This window comes from Streptopelia decaocto, assembly GCF_964273445.1.
Source record: "Streptopelia decaocto genome assembly, chromosome: 6".
Classification (NCBI taxonomy): Eukaryota; Metazoa; Chordata; class Aves; order Columbiformes; family Columbidae; genus Streptopelia; species Streptopelia decaocto.
In genome coordinates this window covers 16597549-16617832 of record NC_138660.1, presented here as the reverse complement: position 1 = coordinate 16617832, position 20284 = coordinate 16597549, and the positions used below count along the sequence as shown (strand labels likewise).

The window sequence follows — 20284 nt, the reverse complement described above, 5'->3', positions numbered from 1 at the left end:
GGCAAGTTGGAAGGGGAATAGCATAATAGGCACACGTGAAAGCAGATCTTATTTGCATGACATTTTGCTGGTTTTGTTCTGACAGAATGTTCTAGCAAATATCATACAAGGGGAAAACAACTGAAATATATGTTCAAATTAAAATGACAGGATATATCGGTGTCACGTTCAGATCACAAATAAGACGTTATGGACAGCACAGCTTATGTACAAAATCCTTGAAAGAAATTATTCTGCATCATGACAGTTATTGCCTGGTTGCCTTCTTTACATGACAGATGCAAAATAGTGGTTCAAACAATCACAGACTGCTCTGCAGAATAAATATCAGTGCCATATAATGAGATCTACAAACACAGTTTTCAGTAAGTTAATACCAATTTCAGCTCTCTGTAACCTTTGCATGTGTTGCATGGTCCTCTTGGAAAAAGGATCAGAACTGGAACTGTTTGTACATGTTCTGTCTCAACACAGTATAAGAAGTAAGCTGACTGCTAGGAGACCAAAGAAAATGTGCACTTCAGCCATTATTTTTCAAAAAAATAAGCTAAAGCCAACCTTCTGGAAGGTGGCTGAGGTAAATGAAGCTTTATCATGCATGAAATTGCCCTCATGGCCCTCGTGCTCATTGCCAAAGAGTTTTCTTGAGGCTTGTAGTGGCCAGACATGTAGATGAAAGGGAGCAAGAACTGAGATTCTATGCCTTGGTTTCATAGGCTTGAGGGCATAAGGCATAATTCCCAGGATGATATTGCAAGTAAATACACTATTATATTTCAGTTATTTTAAGACAGGAATGTATACTAAGCTATCATATGGGACAGCTATTTTAAAGCAGATTTCCTGATGGTATTTTCACGAATTGGTGGTTGGCCAAAGGCAGATACACTAGGCAAAGAATATAAAAGAGTTGTGAGTGAAGGTCTATTTCCCCATTCAACAAGGCATTGATAATATTTTTCAATCTGGCTGAGATATTAGTTGTTAGATTTTATACAGATTCATAAATTTCACATTACTGAAACACAGTGTAAGTCATTAGCTAAATGGAAAGTCTTGGGAAACTTTTTTTTTTAGATTCTTGGACATACAAAAACTTTTCATGAAAAGATCTCAAAACATTTCAGAGACATTCATTAGCTTTCCTAGTGCATAGGAGGTAAATTTAATTACCACAGTTTGAATTTGGAATAAATCACCACCCTGTGAACTTAAGGGCTGTACTGATAGCAGGTGATTCACAGTGAGAACCTGTGAATCTCTTGTGGTCTCCTCCCGCTATAGCAGTGGGACAATGCTCGTGGTGCCACTGCTGCATTTGCAAAGGCTTCTACTCAGACCCTGGAAGTGTCCCAAGCCACCAGCCTGACAAGCAAGGCTATCCTTTGTTTCCTGTGGATACATTCACAAGTCACATCCATGTGGTCTGACTCTCATTGGAAGCATCTGTGCTGACATTTTGACATAAACATGGCCTATCTTTGTTATTATTAGAAGTTGTAGATACTTTCCTCCCAGGAAGAGTTCCAAGCAATCTTGACTTTATATTTGTATGTCTAACACCCCAAAAAGGGACAAAAATGCAACTAAGCCAAAATGCTGAGACTTTTAAATAAGGAAACAATAGGAAACCATGGCTTGAGGACAAACAAGGGCATTTGAATAGGCTACAGACCACCACCTCTATTAATGTAACATTTAGGCGCTAAACACTACAGTCCTGATTGAGTAATGTCATGCTGAGCTATTGCCATCCTGCTGCAATACCGGATGCAGGCTTTCATCAACCACAGCATTTATGGGAAGTGAGGAAGAAGAGATTTAACCAACGACTTACAGAGATAGATGAGTCAAGAGAGGTTCATAGATTCATCCTGATCTGACTTGCAAAAGAGATTCACAGCAGAGAACTCTTCATTGACCAACTTTAATCTATTTTTCTTGTTTGTCTTCATCTATGGTGTCGATGGTTAAGTCTCTCCATAAGATGCTAATGCCCCAGAGGGACAAGGCAGATACAACACAAACAAAGGGAGAAAGCAGAGGATGATGAGTTATATTTCAGCAATTATGACCCCTCTAATCGCTATCATTGGGAGGTGAGAACCGAGTCTGCTGCTGACAAACTAATCATAATTGCAGCTGCTACATGCCAAAATCATCTAAGTTGCATTAGGCTATTTTCTCTTTCCACAGCATTTACACACATTTTTGTTAACTTATGGATCTTATATCTGATTTGTAGGCTCAAATTCCAGACAGATTTATTTCAGATCAGTTCAAATCCATGTAAGTCAATAAAAACTGCCGTGATCAGAACAGTCACTCTCTGATTTCTTTGAGCAGTGGCCGGCTGACGTCCATGTACATGCATATGCACAGGAACTTGCTCATAAGGAAACATGAATGGAGTCCAAAGCTTAAGACACTACAAATTCAGATTATTGTCTATGTATGTACTACTCCCAGGAAGTCACAGCTGGCTTTGTAAGAGATCTCTGTTCTGGTGCAAGGAGCTACCTCAGAGGGAAGCAGACCAGTCCACAGGAAAAGAAACAAATAAAAAAAATCTAGATTGAAGGGCATCTCCTTGAGGTGATAGAGCTGCTTCCAGAGTGATAAACATGATCTTTCCTGGTCTGTGGGATTCTAGCAAAAAAGTCCAGGGTCAGTGAACTAGAGCAGATTGTTTCCCTTAGGCTCTTCCTGGTCTGTTATTGAAGCAAGCACAGCAGACCAGCTTCTTTTCCTAAATGATTAACTTTGCTGCCTTTCCTGCTCAGCACATCAGATAAAGAAGTTTATTCAGTTAGCTTATTTGTTTACATTCCTTTGCCAAAGATCTCACCAAACAAAGCCTATTTGATGATTTATTCTTTGCTAAAGGGGAAGCTTATTTACAATAATCATCTTATCATAAACTTCTTAAAAGGAAGATTTGGAACTGGAATTCATAATAACAGAGAAATCTGACTTTTCCGGGGAGGTCATTTTTGTTATCCATTTTGCACTGTAGAAGAAATGAAGCCAACTGAGCCCAGAGGGGGCTGGATGTGGCATAACCACTTTGAAGTTTTGTTTGTTTTCACTGGTTGACCCACTTCCCATCAGAAGGAATCACCTTCACCTAATTGGAGCTCTTCCAAAGTATGAGAAGGAAAAGGGATACAAAGGATTCGGATCCCACAGAGAGTGCTCTGAAGCACACAAGTTGCACAAGAGGCATCACCTCTAGTGCAAGCAGAGAGGGAAGAGTCAAGAAATACAAAGAACTTCTGAGCAACCCTCTCAAGCAATCAGCACATCAGATGGAGAAGGAGCTGGTGGGAGCACTGTACTCTGCCTGTCTTTGTAACAATCTCCAGCTATTTCAGGTAGCAGCAGTTTTCTGATTGCTCTGATTTCAGACTTGGGCCGATCCCATCTCCCTGAGATGTTTAAGACTGACATAAAGGTAGCTCAGAGTCAAATTTGCCTCATGCCATCCCTTCTGACCCCACACAGACAGGTAGTGTTGGCAGATGCTCAGCCAAAGTCCTAAGGAAGGGAAAACAAACTTGCAAAGAGGAGAAAAGAGCAGATTGGCTCCATATTTCTCATTTGGCACTGGCTAACTGCATCGCTCTTCTCTCACTGCTCACCTGCTTGTGCAGAGCATTTCACAGGAGTAATAGACTCCAAGAGACAAACAATCCCTCACACTCACTTTTTTGTTATAAAAAGTGCCTGAAAGCCATAACCATGACCTGGTGCATCTCTCTCATGGTAGCCAGCAGATCGATAGAGAAGGTTTGGGCATACACTGGAGGGCCTGGAGGCTCATGCAGCCAACAGCTCGCACAGAAACCAGGCTGGAGGCAGCCGAAGGGCGGACGGGCTGGATTTGCTCTGCTGTAAGGACAGGGTATGGCTATGTCCACTGTAGTGTGCCATTTTGCTCTGCAAAAGCTGAGCAGTTGTGGGCAAAATGAGAAAGGAATCTCAGAGAAATTTTTGACAGAAGGACTTAGCCACATGAAAGGGAAAAGGAGCTCTCTGTAAGCATAACTCTGGCAACACAAGTGAGGAGGGGCTGTTTAATTCCTCTCAGCCATCCACACAGAGAATCATATTCAGGGGTGTTGAATTCATTCCTCATCAGGTGTCTATTGCTATCAAAAGAGAAACTATACATCTTCAGGAATGTCATATCTGCTCAGACATTTCTCGACAAAGCCCTGCTGGAGAAAAGCCAAGATGTTTCTAGATATGAAGCTGAGATAGAATGAAAATATCAATGCTGTGATTGAAGTTTCACCACATGAGACTTCACTGAGCTAACCAATGTTTACTGAAGTGCCATACAACTATGGTCAGATTTTTTTTTTATTTTTAGATGCAGAAAGACAGCAAAACAGTTTCCCCAAATATGTCATAAATACCACCTTCAAACTCCCATTATTTTCAAAGGGATTAAGGCCACAGAGACTTTTGCCATTTGAAGATACATTTTAGTGAGCTGAAAACTCTTCAGTTCTCATTTCCCTTACACCAGTGTACCAGTTGGCTATGTTTGCAGTGGAGGGAGTAACAGCAAAATCAGACCAATCTTTTTGATGCAGGATGTTACCCAGCCTGGATTGACAACACACATAGTTAATCATGGCAGGAGATGCCTCAGGTCTCCTTCTAATTACTCATAAGCCACCTGAGCCTTTCCTGAGCTATCCCCACTGCCCCTGGCTCTTGGGCTCCCTCCAAGCCCACCATACAGAGGTCCCACAGGCTTTCCCTGGCTGCTTGTCCAGGGCCCAGCTGGGTCAGGTCCGTGTCTCCAGGCCTTTCATCCTCTGCTTCACTGAATAGCAGGAGGGGCAAGAGACGAGAAGCTGGTGGCAGTGACAGGAGCAATGGCCATGCCACTGCCTGCTCGCAGCATGGGTGCACGGCAGCACTTCTGCTGCTGCCTGCTCAGCCTGCGCTGCCACTGCACGGGGACACACCAGTGGTTTTTTAAATGGATCTCCAAGGCAGATGGATGGCTCTGTGCTCAGCAGCCTTCTGCAGCAGTGGAAAGGCCAGGTGCCCCCACCCAAGGAGCAACACATCACAACACAGCACACAGCAATGAGCCCTCTGATGGGGGCACAGCCTCCCTTATAGTTGAGAAACCCTGCCTCCTTCACGAGCTACCTGCGCCCCTCAACAACACTGGTTTTCACCAGGTATTTGGAAGAAGATGAAGTTTGTTAGAGCTTAAGGTGGATCAAGATCCAGCGTCTTCCCAAGTACAAGGTCCGCTACTGAAAACTGGTCTTGGTGGGGGACCAAAGCTTCAGCTATGTGTCACCTCTGAAGCCCACACAGGGGCTGAAGCTGGGGCAATGGTCTGGTTTTTCTCAGCTAAAGTTAGGGTTGCATCTGTAGGTTTTAATGAGGATAATTTGTATGTTTTTAGTCGACATGTATTTTCTAGCTGTTGTGTTCAACTGTTCTCTTGAGACTTGCATTTATACCATACTGCAATTAGTCCAACCACATGGACAGGGATGCTATCTTCATTATTTTGGACTGATCCCATCCAAAATTCATGTAAATCATGACATTTCTCTCTTAGCACATGTATCACAACTCTGAGCTGTAACTGCATGTTTCACATCACCCCAAGAAGCATGCAAGAATAGATGTCCATGCTGCTGGAGGAAAAAGACAGTGGTATTCTCCTATTTCCAGATGGAAGAGGAAGGAAAAAGGGACAAACCTGGGGAGTACACAAGTACTGGAGGTTAATGACAAGCCTGGAGACTTGTCCCCATCTGCAGGAGGAGCTGGAGCCTGTTAGCCCATTGCCAGGGGGAAGAGAACATAAAATCGCCTCTTCCTGCAGGTGGTATTTGCTATACATATATATTTGCTCCCTGTACAGAACAACCCCCACTCTGGTTTGGGAACAGGATATGGAATAACCAGTGTCCTTTGTCTGCATTCATATATATCAAGAGAAAGACATGATCTGGTGTATAAAGACAGTAACTGACTTGTTCTAGCAGCTTCAGAGCTGCTCAGGATGGGTTTGTTCCCTCCAGGTCTGAGGGCTGCTCCATCTGGCAGGCAGCACACTGCCTCACGAGTATCTCAGAAGTGCATGGACACAGGCATAGTGCATGCATAACATGCCTTTAGAGTTCAATAAAATAAATTGGAAGGAGCAAAAGTAATTTTCAAAGCACAATTCACAAGAAGCACAGGATGATTTACAGAAGCTAGAGGCTGCAAGCTGACAGGAAAATAGCTCCTCAGAAATTACTTATCTTTCAGGTCAGTCACTTGAGAAAAATGTAGGATGGTCAAGAATCACTACCAAGGTGTGATTTGTATGCAGAAGGGCTGCTGCTCATTGTAACATCTCTCTTGTACAATATGGACTATGAATATGTATGTTCCCTAGAACAACAGAGTTGCTGTTTCTGTGCTTTATATAGATTTGCAGATCTTCAAAGATAAACCAATATTTTCTCACTGGAAAGGCTGAAAATTTTCAAGTATGAGTATTTCTTTTCTATCTGACTAACAAATCAATTATAACACCAATATATTTGTTCTTGTTCCACGGAAGTTACAAAAAATGGCATAGGGCAGGGGTGTCAGACTCATTTTTACCTGGGGCCACATCAGCCTTGCAGTTGCCTTCAAAGAGCTGAATGCAATTTTAGGACTGTATAAATGTAACTTCACCTATCCTGCTGAAAATGAGTTTGACACCCCTGGCATAGGGTATAGCTTCTTCCCAGCCCTTCTTTCTAAGAAGTTCTTAAAACATTCCTGAAAGCCACTTGGAAGTCACCATAAACAAAAGTTTCCACACCTGGAGTAAAGCAGCAGCAGAAAACTGTACCAATGAAAAAAAGCTACTCTGGCAGCCACCAGATGCAAATGCACCACCTTTGTCATAGAAAACTGTGTCTGAAGAATGAAAGGGAGCCTTGAATTTAGCTGTTTAGGTCTCTTACCAGTAATGATTGTCTTGGTCCAACATCACTGAAAGTCCATGGTAGCAGGTACAGGAGGTCAGGAACGGTATTCTGGATTTCTGAGATGCATTTGGCATTTCCATAATTCAAACACAGCACAGTCTTACTAATCTGCACATTCACCATCCAGCCATTCCTAACCATAAGAATCTCTTTGAATACTGCTTTTCTTTAACAGGTAACAGTTCCAGTTCTACTAAAAGATGTTTTCATTTGCTTTCATTTACAACATTTTGAATTTGGCCTGTATCTGCTGCATATACTGTCCTTTTTTTTTTTTTTTTTTTTTTATAAATTATGAACTAGAATGTAACCTCACAATAAAATTTTCATTTTAGCAACATTAACAGTTTGAGTTACAATAATTTGCTCCTTATCAGCACTAATTGTGCAAGATGTAGAAAATAATTCAATTGCTATGACTGTAACCAGAAGTAGTAATAATAATGAAATTCAAAACTGATAGTAATATATCAGATGCGTGCTGCCCACCTAAACAAGAGAGTGAAACCAGTGGCAGCGTTCTTATCTTTACAATTCCTCATTACATTTGTCTTTAGCAGCTGACCTGAGGTCTGGAGATGTCAGTAGCAGCAAGGGAAGGGCTGCCTGAGACAACGGCTGTTCTCTCAGAGAGGTGATGAAAAGTTTGTGCTTTCCTTGGGACATCTTTTTTTTTTTTTTTCTGTCTGGAAATGTTATTTATATGAAATATGAAGATTTTGGATGCATTCGAAGATTCTTCAACATTAAGAGGTCAACCAGAGCTTAGCTCTTTAGTGCTCATCAGCCTGTAACATAACAGTGCTGACTGGACCTAGCACAGCACCACACAGCAGGATCTATAGGTAGCTGCAGCAATTTCCCTCTATATGATGCAGCCTTGGCTTCCCCAATGGCAGGCCTCTCTGAAACACAATGTCAGATCGAGCCTACTTATGTCAACAGGTTGTTCTGTGACAAAACCTTACCCTTGCTACAACTTAGAGCCCAGATTTGCAGTCAGATCCACTCAGAACAGGGTGTGATTCGTATGGCCCGGACTGCAGGACAGCATCTGTACTCCAGTGATGTATTTGTCTCACTTTTGAAGGATTACTTTGATAACAAGGCCCATTTTTTCCTATTCAACTTAACTGCTGGAATATCTTCTTTCAGCATTATTTGTATGCTCAAGTCCTTTCAAATTTTTAGAAAACATTGCACTTTCAAATGAAGAAAAACAGAAGAAACAGCTGCAATCTTCACTTAATAACATTTATTCAATGTTTTCTGAAATAAGCAAGAATTTTAAGAAGCCCATAAGCAATCAAATACAGCCACAAAAACCCCATACTGATCTTAAATAAGAAGCACTATGAGAAATACACAATATTTCATGAAACGATATTGTACACCAACAACCTTTAGGAAACGAACATCTTGAACCATATGCTCAGTTTGCTCACAATATAAAAAACTTTAACCTTTAAAGAAAAATATAGATTCAGTCCAATTGTAGGATCCAATCCCATGCCCACTGAAGTCAATGGAAGTTCTCTCATTGATTTCAATGTTTAAAGGATAATGCCCTCACTTTGCCTCAAGAGGCACTTTAATTATACAAGGCCTAGCCTGAATACTATTACAAAAATGTCAAACATCAACTCAAGAGTATGTTTCAACAATTTTCAGGAAATAATGGAGAAATAGGTTATCTATCCATGCATGGAATAAGGCAAAAGCTAATTCATTCAGATTAGGAATAATAATTTTTACTAGTTTCTTTTTCACAACACAAACATTTTAGACTTTTTTTAATTAATGGTTATATTATATATCATATTATGCTTCACATTTTTCCTACCTCTACTGAGAAAGCTGGCACTGACATGTCATAAAGAACTCCTCATTGATTATTGTTTTCTGTTCTGTAACAACCACAAGAAACTCACCTGGGTTTAGTAATAGTGTCTACCAAGAAAAAAGCACACACTATCATAAGCTTATAGTTTATAGAGCTTAAGGAACATTAAAATGTAATTCATGAAGTTCACAAATTCTGTTTTAAAATATCTCTTCAAACTAAAAGCTGCAGAAAATTAGTTCTTAAATATTCTACAGAAAATTTTGAAGCATCTAATGGTTTAAATTACTTATGCTTTCTTCTTAAAAATATTTAAATTAGGTTAGTAGCCCATCCGTTTGAAAAATAATCCAAAAAAGATACACTAGATTACAAATCTTTTGTCTTAATCAGTGTAACCAAAGGTTTGTCATCTGGGCTGTAATCTTCATAAGCAATGGGGGTTGCGTCGTACATTGCAGGTCGGGATTTCTTGCCAAACCTGGAAACAAAAGAAAGCTTTTGGTGACAAACAGAAGTACGAATGAGTTAACAGCAACAACCCACTGAGTTATTGTATGCTGTCAGAAACAGAGCCAAAGAACCTAGATAAATTCTAAATTGTATTGCAACATGCCAGAAGTACAGAAGTTTAATATGTATCAAATAAAAAAAAAAATCTTCTTGCAAACAAGAAACAGATTTCTTATCAAAGACTACAGGAATTTTGCTGTGGAATTCAGCAGTATCAAAATACGGGAAGACTGTGGAAGGCAAGAGTGAAACTAATACCGTTTCAGTGAGGCCAGAATTTTATTTGAGAGCCTGCTCTAACAACCAACATTAATGTCATATCATGTGTATTTACAAAAAAACCCCACATCACAACATACATAACATACGTCACATACATCTATGTCACATTTGCATCTGGAAATGCATCAGACATGCACCAAATTGAGTTGCAAGCTGTAGACAAAGCATTTTAAAAAATGAACCTGAAGTCTTTGCTCACCTGACATCCACACTTCAGAAGCACATTTAAATCATCAACATGCTGCATGCTATTTGCTACACTGGCAAAAACAATGCCAGTTAGGATCTTGCAATGCCACATAAACATAGGAATCTGGCAAAGGTTCACAAGCAACAGAATCATATCAACAGCGTGCTCCTCCTGGGCAACCATCCCTGTGAAGATCCAGGTTGTACCTGCCTGTGCAGAGACCTGCTGTGGCTGTGTCATGGTGGCCCCAGTGCTGGGACATGCAGAGCTCCTTTAGGCGCCTTTGCACTGCATAGACAGTCTATCACCCTTCTGATCATTTATTAAGATACAAAAATGAGGCTACAAATGCAACTTGAAAGTGGAAAATGTTCTGAACAGAACTGCAGGAGCTTTAAATAACAAAAAGGATCACAGGAAAATGAGGCAAAAAAGGGTCAAATCTGCTTTCCTTATGAACCTGATTCAGAGACAATATTAACACAGAAACAGAAAGACATTTATGTAGTGCTTCGCAGTAAGATTCTTTTTATCGATTTCTTATGTACCATATAAAGTCTATATTCATTTATATTGTGCGCACTGGAAGGTGAGATTAAGAAAACTAAGATTTTTTGTGAACAATACTTAGAGCAAACCAAAATTAAACTGATTTCCTTCCAAGATTTTTATGCAACTTCCTGACTGTTCCAATTTAATTCTTGGCTGTTTTCAGTGTTCTAGAATTGTCAACAAAACTAAAATGGCTAGAAACATTATTATCTATATTATTATATATATAGTGCAAATTTCATTTTTCAAAGTACATCAGCTCTCAATAAGGCCATGCTAGATACATTTCCATGCATGAATGTCTGCTTTCTTCTGTATTTTACTTTAATAAATACAGACAGGCCACATTCACTCATCAGTGTCACGATGGATAAACTTGATTTTCTGTAAATGAGATAAAATTCCAAGAGTTGGATGAAGGAATAAAGTCATGGCATCTTACTGGGTCAGAGGCACCAATGAATTCTGAATGACCCTTTTTCACCATCACTCTCCAGTGAGGAAATAGAGTTTTGCATAGATACAAATGATGATGAACATTCTCCAGTGATTTAAGTCAGATTTTGCTCTTTCTGACAGATAGAGAACACATGGCTTGTTGCACACAGTGAAGCAGTACAAAAATCTGTTCTCTTGTGTAGGTCAGGGTTGACATGTGCCCCTAATTAGAAAACGCTGAGAAAAGACCACAGCACATGTGCTAGTTGTTTGTGGCCTGGCTGAGCCATCGAGCTGGTAGACCACATTGCTTTGATCAGGCAGTTCGGAACCCCATTCCTGCTCGTAACACTAAACAGAGTTAACACAAACCTCAGAGGTCTCACAACAGAAATGTTAAATGCAAAGTCTTAGTTCAATGGGTGTGTATCTGGTAGAATTTCACAAGGATGCTATTTTATTGTTTAATTGATGACATAACAGAAAACATCAACCAATTACTAATAGAATCTGCAAGAGATGATTCAAGCGGTAATAAATAGTGAAAAGATGCAGGTCCCTGCTACGGAGTGTAATGAAAGCACATAGAGACAAATTAATAAAGGCTTCTTCCAGTACAACCAAATACAAGATCACACATCTCACAAAGACTATATAGCATGTGGGGAAATCTCAATCCTGTGAAGCACCGAGTCTGGAAAAAGACTGGAGGGACATGATGGATAATCAGTTTAACATTAGCTTTAGTGCCATACGCTGTCTGATGAACAATTATGTGCTTAGATTGGTAAACAGAGTGTATCAGAAGGACTAGGGAAATGCTGTGGCCTCTACATTTAGCACTGATGTGTCCATTCACGAGTGGACTGTTCCAATGTGTACATCAGAGATACTTACCAGTGGCATAGGGATCACGACAAAGTAAATGACATGAGAATTAGAAAATATGTTTTGCAATGAAACACTGAATAAAAGCTATCTGTGTAACTTGATAAAGAGAGGTCAATGGTTCCGTGACAATTTTGGGGATAGTATATATTCAATGTAGGAATTCTTCTTGGCACAGGAAGCTCCATGAGTGCATGGGTGTATATATGTCTGTATGTGACAGAGACTGCAAATTCTACTTCACATAAGGAATGGGGTTGATCCTCCACTTCCTTGGAAGGACATTTCAGAAGATGGCTAACCACAGAGAGTCCTTAACCTCAACAATTCCATTCAGGTAGAAGACATTTGAGAATATTGGACAGCTGAACCCCAAGGAAATGGTATCCTGCAACTTCTGTGGGATAGGATGGAGTTCAGAGCTTTCCCAGAAGCTGAAGAAAGAATCCACAAGTTGCCACTCTGTTCAGAAACAGCAACTGATATAAGGAGTCCACAAATAAAGCTTAAACAAGAGAAGAAAAAGGGAGAAACCAGATTTTTTATTTAAAATGAAAAACAACAAACAAACAAACAAACAAAACCCAAAACAACAACAAAAAACACAAAACCAAAAAACCCACCTACAAGAGGAAGGGATTATTTTTGCCTCCACAGGAGGAGAATGAGAGGATGAATTTCCTCTGTATTATTCAGAGAAGAGGCCATGTATTCAAGTGGTAGTTTGCATATCTAAGTGTAATTGAACTATAACCCTGGAGTTCCCACAAAGCTGAGTCTCTGGCAAAGGACATACATAAGCAATTGGCATGTTCAGTGGGGACCGAGTACTTGTGCATGTGATCACACTTTCACAAAGAGGCAGCTGTCTGAAACTCATCACTGGAACCTATGTCGGGAAATGGTAAGAAAAGAGCCTGCACTGAAGCTCATCAGATTCAGGAAGCTTAGGATGTTGCAGTTTAACACAACTGACTCAAACCCAGGAACTGGGAGAATGTGCAACAGAGAGAAGCTTACCCTGCTGTGACAAGATGGCTTAATCAGAGTCCAATGAACCAGACTCTTTAACATAGACAGAACAAGAGCCAGCACATGGAAATTGAAATGAAAGAAACTGCACTGTAAGTAGTGCATGAAGTCTACTGCTAATGGTATCTAGACACACAAAAAGTCTACAGTCTCCATAAGCAGATACTTTAATTCAGTGTGGATGTCTTTCTGAAGTGAACAATCCAGTTCATTTCAACAACACATTCTGGTTTCAATTCAATGAAGTCTTATGGCTGAAGTAGCCAGTGGTCAACTCTTTCTTTACAGTGTTCTCTTCTGGCTTTAAAATGTATACGCTTTAAAATAAAATAAGTATTTATTCACTCTCTGCATAATGAATACTACAGAGAGCTGTGCTTCACCTTGTCAGAAAACTATTTAGTTTTGATCTGCTAACCCTAAGAACATTCACTAGAAGTAGACATTTATTAGTAATGATCCTTGAGCACATTCATTTTCTCTTACAGCCAGTACCTTGATTAGCAAAGATCAAATTATAAAAAAAACATTAAGAAAAAGACCTGCTGAGAAACATGAACACGTAATTTTAACATAATTTACTGACTATGCAACAGGCATCCACACTCTCTGGACACCTACTGACTTTAACATAAACCTTACATTTAAAGAAAATTATCTTCTCCATTTTCCTTAGGCTTCCATTTTCCAAAATTACGAATAAATTTCAGTATCTAACTGGGAAAGAGAATTATTTTCAGAAAATGCTAAGAAGCTAATATTTGACAGCAGGCCTCTTAAATACAGCAATTCCAAAAATTCAGACCTTGGAATTTTTAACATGCAGATTTAAGAGTTTATGCAAAAATAACTATAAAAGTTGTGCTCCATTTCCAGGATTGAAATAGCCCAAGCAGTGGTTTTTGTCTTCCTGAAACCAAAATAAACACAACGATCTTCAGAGTAAACCTCTGTGAATTACCTGACTTGGCAGCTCTATCTCGGATTTTTATAAGGCATCCATTCTCTGAGAGGCACAGAGAATTATTTCCAATGAAAACATTTATTTTCATTTGCATTAAGTAGAAAGACATTTCCCAAGATAGGGAGACCCTTTACTGGCAAGTTCCAATAATGTAATTTTTACCTGCATGATATGGATCTGAAAAATCATCATGCATCTATCCCAGTCTAAGAATTTCTTTGAAGGCTATTTAACCGTGATGGAAACTTGTTTTTCTAAACTTCTGCCTTCAGAGTAATCCAGAAAGTAGCAGTAAAGACCTAAACTAGCCCAGTTCCGTGATTTGAAAGGTTTCATAGCAGAAATCTTTTACCATTTCCATTACCTGCCGGTGAAACTGTAAAAGACAGGGAAAATTCACATTAAAAATATCCTACCTTGCTGTTACACTTTCCCTTGGTACCCTTAGATAAAAAGCTGCCAAATTTGCTTTAAGAAATAAGCAAGAAAACGCACGTGTTTCACATTGTTCCCCAGGAGACCAGTCCCAGGCCTCAGGGAAATGCAAAGTACCCCTTCAGTGAATAGTAACTGCACAGGACTGACACATTCATCACTGCTGTAGTAGTAGGAGGGAGGTGTTTAATTTGAAAGACTAACAGTATCACCTTGCACCTTGCTGTCCAACCTTGGAGATGTGTAGTACATAACAGCAGACACTCCAAAGGCCAAACAATAAAAAATTATAAAGCTTTTCATGGCCCATAAAGCAACTCCCTCCTCTCCCACTACACTACTAAAGGAAAAGGAGTTCTCAGGGTGTGTACGGTGTGGAGATGCTGAGCTCCTCCTGGAAGGGATGTAAGGCTAAGTGGCAAAGGAGACTTCAATGGAGGAGTTAAAAGAACACTGATTTTATTGCTATGTTAAACAGCCTTTACACATCTTTCCTTTTAAAACATTTACTGTCTAATATATTTTGACAATGAATAAATGTTTTATTGTAAATCTAGTTGAAACAGTTTAAAGAGCTAGTGCCCAAAGCTGTGATGCGATTAACTGAGTTTGTGGAAACTCCTCATTCATTTCAGGTAACTTTGACAACTTCACTGGTGGTACAAATCTATCTATTTAATTTGCACTGAAACAGAACTGGAGTATTCAGAAAATGAATTGCCAGCAACCACCAACCAATACACGCATTTCTCCATGTCAATGCACAGGATTGTGTCTCCCTCCATTTTTTTGAAAGCATTTTAATGGCAACATACATGAATGCTCTTGCTGGATTTTGAAGCCATCTTGACAAATTGAAGAAATGGGAGAAAGAAACAATAAAAATTAAAGTTCTACCCTATTAAGAGAGCTGTCAAATACAGAAGAAACAATACTGGCTAGAAGGAAAATGACACAAAGGATCTTGGTTTAATAAGTCTCAAAATTATATCATAGAATCATAAAATCATTTTGGTTGGAATCACAGAATCACAGAATCAACTGGGTTGGAAAAGACCTCAGAGATCATCGAGTCCAACCCTTGGTCCAACTCTAGTCCGTTTATTAGATCATGGCACTAAGTGCCATGTCCAATCTCAGTTTAAAAACCTCCAGGGACGGCGAGTCCACCACCTCCCTGGGCAGGCCATTCCAATGCCTGACCACTCTCTCTGTAAAGAATTTCTTTCTAATATCCAGCCTAAATTTCCCCTGGCAGAGTTTAAGCCCATGCCCCCTTGTCCTATTGCTGACTGCCTGGGAGAAGAGACCAATCCCCACCTGGCTATAACTTCCCTTCAGGTAGTTATAGAGAGTGATGAGGTCACCTCTAAGCCTCCTCTTCTCTAGACTAAACAACCCCAGCTCCCTCAGCCTCTCCCCATAGGTCTTATGCTCAAGTCCCTTCACCAGTCTTGTTGCTCTTCTCTGGACTCGCTCCAGCACTTCAATGTCTTTCCTGAACTGAGGGGCCCAGAACTGAACACAATACTCCAGGTGTGGCCTCACCAATGCAGAGCACAGGGGAAGGATCACTTCCCTTGTCCTGCTGACCACGCTATTTTTGATACAGGACAGGATACCATTGGCCTTCTTGGCCACCCAGGCACACTGATGGCTCATGTTGAGCTTCCTGTCAATTAGTACCCCCAGGTCCCTTTCTGCCTGACTGCTCTCCAACCATCTGCGCCCAGCCTGTAGCGCTGCAGGGGGTTGTTGTGACCAAAGTGCAGCACCCGGCACTTGGCTTTATTGAACTTCATCCCATTGGAATCAGCCCATTTTTCCAGTCTGTCCAGATCCCTCTGCAGAGCCCTCCTGCCTTCCAGCAGGTCGACACTCCCTCCCAACTTGGTGTCATCAGCAAACTTGCTGATGATGGTCTCAATCCCTTCATCCAAATCATCAATAAAGATGTTAAACAGGACTGGACCCAACACCGACCCCTGGGGAACACCACTAGTGACTGGCCGCCAGCTGGATGCAGCCCCATTCACCAGCACTCTCTGGGCCCGGCCCTCCAGCCAGTTCTTAACCCAGCGTAGAGTACACTTGTCCAAGCCATGGGCTACCAGCTTTTGCAGGAGTATATTATGGGAGACAGTGTCAAAGGCCTTGCTGAAGTCCAGATAGACCACATCCACAGCTTTCCCCTCATCCACCAGGTGAGTTACCTGATCATAAAAGGAGATCAGGTTGGTCAGACAGGACCTGCCTCTCCTAAACCCATGCTGGCTGGGTCTGATCCCTTGTCCATCCTGAAGGTGCTGTGTGATTCCATTCAGGATGATCTGCTCCATAACCCTGCCAGGCACTGAGGTCAGGCTGACAGGCCTGTAGTTGCCAGGGTCAGCTTTGCAGCCCTTTTTGTGGACTGGGGTAACACTGGCCAATTTCCAATCATATGGGACCTCCCCAGTGAGCCAGGACTGTTGGAAGATGATGGAGAGAGGCTTGGCAAGTTCTTCTGCTAGCTCCCTCATCACCCTAGGATGGATCCCATCTGGTCCCATTGACTTGTGAGGATCCAGACGGCTCAGTAAATCACCAACTATTTCCTCCTGGAATACAAGGGGCCTATTTGGGTTCCTATCTCTGTCAACCACCTCCAGACATGAGTTGTCCTGAGGGCCACCTGTCTTACTGGTAAAAACTGAGGCAAAGTAGGTATTAAGTACCTCAGCTTTCTCCTCATCTTTGTTAACTATATTTCCCTCAGAGTCCAACAGAGAATGGAGATTTTCCTTGCCCCTCCTTTTGTTGTTAACATATTTGAAGAAGGACTTTTTATTATCCCTGACAGAATTGGCCAAATTAACTTCAAATTGCACTTTTGTTTCCCTGATTTTTTTTCTGCATGATCTAGCTATTTCCATAAATTCTTCATAAGTAGCCAGCCCTTTTTTCCACAGTCGGTAAAGTCTCTTTTTATTTCTGATTTCATTCAGAATCTCCCTGTTTAGCCAAGCCGGTTGTCTTCCCCGCCGGCTAGCCTTTCGGCACACTGGTATAGCCTGTTCCTGTGCACTCAAAACCTCCTGCTTGAAGCATGTCCAACCCTCCTGGGCCCCCTTGTTTTTAAGCATTGTTTCCCAGGGTATGCTCTGAACTAGACTTCTGAATAGGCAAAAATCTGCCCTCCGGAAGTCCAGCGTAGAGGTTTTGTTAATGGTTTTCCTTGCATCTCTGAGTATTGAGAATTCTATTATTTCATGGTCACTATGCCCCAGGCGGCCTCCAACCACTACATCTCCCACCAGCCCTTCTCTGTTTGTAAACAGTAGGTCTAGCGGGGTCTTGCCTCTGGTAGGCTCATTTACCAGCTGATGAAGGAAATTGTCCTCTATACACTCTAGGAACTTCCTAGACTGCCTCTTCTGTGCAGTATTGAGCTCCCAGCAGATATCCGGCAGGTTAAAGTCACCCACAAGAACAAGGGCCGTCGATTTTGAGACATCTGCCAGCTGCTTGTAGAATAATTCATCTCCATCATCCTGGTTGGGTGGTCTATAACAGACACCCACGAGGATGTCAGCCTTGTTGGACTTCCCTCTGATTCTGGTCCACAGGCACTCAACCTTGTCACTGCTGACCTCAAGTTTAACAGAGTCAAGTGACTCTCTAACATACAAAGCCACCCCTCCACCTCTCCTACCCTGCCTATCTTTTCTGAAGAGCTTGTAGCCACACATAGCAGCACTCCAGTCATGAGAGTCATCCCACCATGTTTCTGTGATGGCAATCACAGAGACCCTCAAGATCATCGAGTCCAACCACAACCTAACTCTAGCACTAAACCACGTCTCTAAGAACCATCAGTCACTAGTTAATGCAAATAAAATTTCAAAGAAAAAAAAAAAGCAAGTAGGTTTCATTTTCAGATGTATGAACAGGAATACCATAAATAAGTCAGAGGAGGTGAGTACTCCATTCATTTGGTACAGGTAAACCTCCAGCTGGATAACTATTTCCAGCTGGGGACAACACTTCAAAGAAAGAGAAAGATAAACTGGAGTGTGTTCCAAGGATACAATAAAGAAGTTGGCATGATCCAGGAAGAGACACTGAAAGAATGGGTTTAGTTTAGTCTAGGGAAGGAAAGGGTTGTTTTGCTCTGATTGTTTTTATTATAAAAAGGGGCCATACACACACCACTTGATGTCCATGATTTCTATAAAGGGAACAGCAATAAATTATTTGTATGACAACCTGAAGAGCAGTAAGAAAGAAGCACCCTAATTCATAGCAAAGAACATCTAAGTTGGATTTTAGAAAAGTCCTTTCTAATTCTATTTAACTCCTTTGGAGGCTTTTAAACACAACTGTTCACAGAGAGTTAGTTATAATTAATGCTATGTCAGTGCAATGGCTTACCCTTGAGCTCTTGAATCCCTTTCAGTCTTGCTTTTGTATTATTCTAACACCCAATGCCCTGGCTTGCAAATGCTCCATTAAAATTAAAAGTCAAAGATTACTAATCTCTGGGAAAGCAAGTAAGAAAGATCTTAATTTTGAGGCAAACAGGAGCACAGAAATGAGTGTTTTTAAGAGAGTCTCACTAAATAATCTGGCAAATCAGTCACAAAAATCAACATGACTTTGCTATCTAATCAAGTTACTTGTGTGTATCAGTGAAAGAGTATATATATTCCAAAGAGAAGATCTTACAGGCTAAGAACTCTGCATCTGTCCCTCTTCACAAGTTACAGTAAATCAATTCAGAATAACTCCCTCCTTTTTTAAGGAGTTGTGCTGGATTATCACACTTTGATTAAGAACAGAATAGGGATCAAAAAAGAACAATGAGCAACACCGGTGATCCTGTCTCTTCATGGTGAAGCAGCCCGTCCTCTGCCAACAGCAGTTAGATGGCCTGAAATTACATATCATAACAGATTTCTGTTAAATTACCATCCCCAGAACAAACCTGGCATGTCGGATTGAAGCGATTGCATTACTGAATTCACTGTCAATGCTTCTACAGTTGTAAAATTCTTCATAGGCTGGCCTGGAAGAGCCTTGATATTCAATGCGGCTGATGCGACAAATTCCCACAATCAAGATGATCAGCATCAGGACAAAGGCTACACAGAGAGCCCCAATTATGATGTAGAGGGAGTGACGGGGCATATTTGTTAGACTCTCTGCCATATGCCCGGACTTCCACTGCAGATCTGCTGATAAGAAATGAAAGGTTATAATTAATTAGTAATTCATATCCTTCCTGCTGAACAGAATTCTTTTATGGTATTCACTTTCAAAATGTCTGTGGAGACTTTTGAAGCTAGGGGAATATGTAATTTGAACATTCCTAGGCTCTGTTATGAGTATGTCACCATGCCTAACATGCAACAAATTTGAATAGCAGTATAGGAACACTTATCTAGTTTGATCTCCTGTATAACCCAAGCCATAGAAAGTTATTCTAGCATTATTTTATAATATGCTATACACTTTCTAAAGGCAGGCAGGTTTTATATTAAAGCTTCTAATAATCCACCCATTCTCTATGCAGTTTGTTCCAATAGTTAGAGAACCCTTCCACTAAAATGTGTCATTTAATACCTATTAAAAATGCTTGGTTTTTTACTTTGAAACACAGGCTTTTGTTATGCCTATCTCCACCAGGCTGCTGATACTTCAAAACCAGCATTTCAAGGACAAAAAGGGCATCTCCTAAGCTGCTAGAGTACTGAGCTCACTGGAGTCTTCTCTCAAGCATAATTTCCCTGAGAGGTCTCAAACTACACCTTAAAGTAAAGCCAATCTGGAAGAGGTTTCTTGTATTTATGTATTCCAGATCTTTATAAATATTCTTGATGCCCAAACTACTGTCTATCAATGCCAAACAGATTGTCTATTAATTGCCTATGTCTTCAGATCTGTTCTTCTCTAGCATGGGTCAGAGTATTTCTAATTAACCTATACTTCCCTCTAGGGTTCATTTTTGGCAGTTTTCTAAGCCTATGGTCTCATAAATTATTTCAAATCAGGAATGGGCTTGAATCACTCTGACTACAGAAATCTGTCATGCTGCAGAAGTTATTTCTAGAAGGTAACTGTTCCTTTTTCAAACTGAATTCTGCTTTGCACTG

The 20284-nt window shown here is 40.7% G+C and overlaps 1 protein-coding gene across 2 annotated transcripts in view; it reads right to left on the bottom strand.

The window, feature by feature from the left end:
• Positions 1 to 8259: 8259 nt before the first annotated feature.
• Positions 8260 to 20284, bottom strand: part of DNER (delta/notch like EGF repeat containing) — a gene marked incomplete at its 5' end in the record, with an annotated part of 116180 nt that continues 104155 nt past the window's right edge. The window contains 2 exons of one of the 2 annotated variants that reach the window (XM_082056366.1): positions 8260 to 9337; positions 19117 to 19366. In XM_082056366.1, coding sequence (XP_081912492.1) covers positions 9226 to 9337; positions 19117 to 19366 — 362 coding nt within the window. In that variant the 3' untranslated portion in view covers positions 8260 to 9225. The remainder of the gene's footprint in view (positions 9338 to 19116; positions 19367 to 20284) is intronic. The other variant, XM_082056367.1, reaches the window with a different exon arrangement.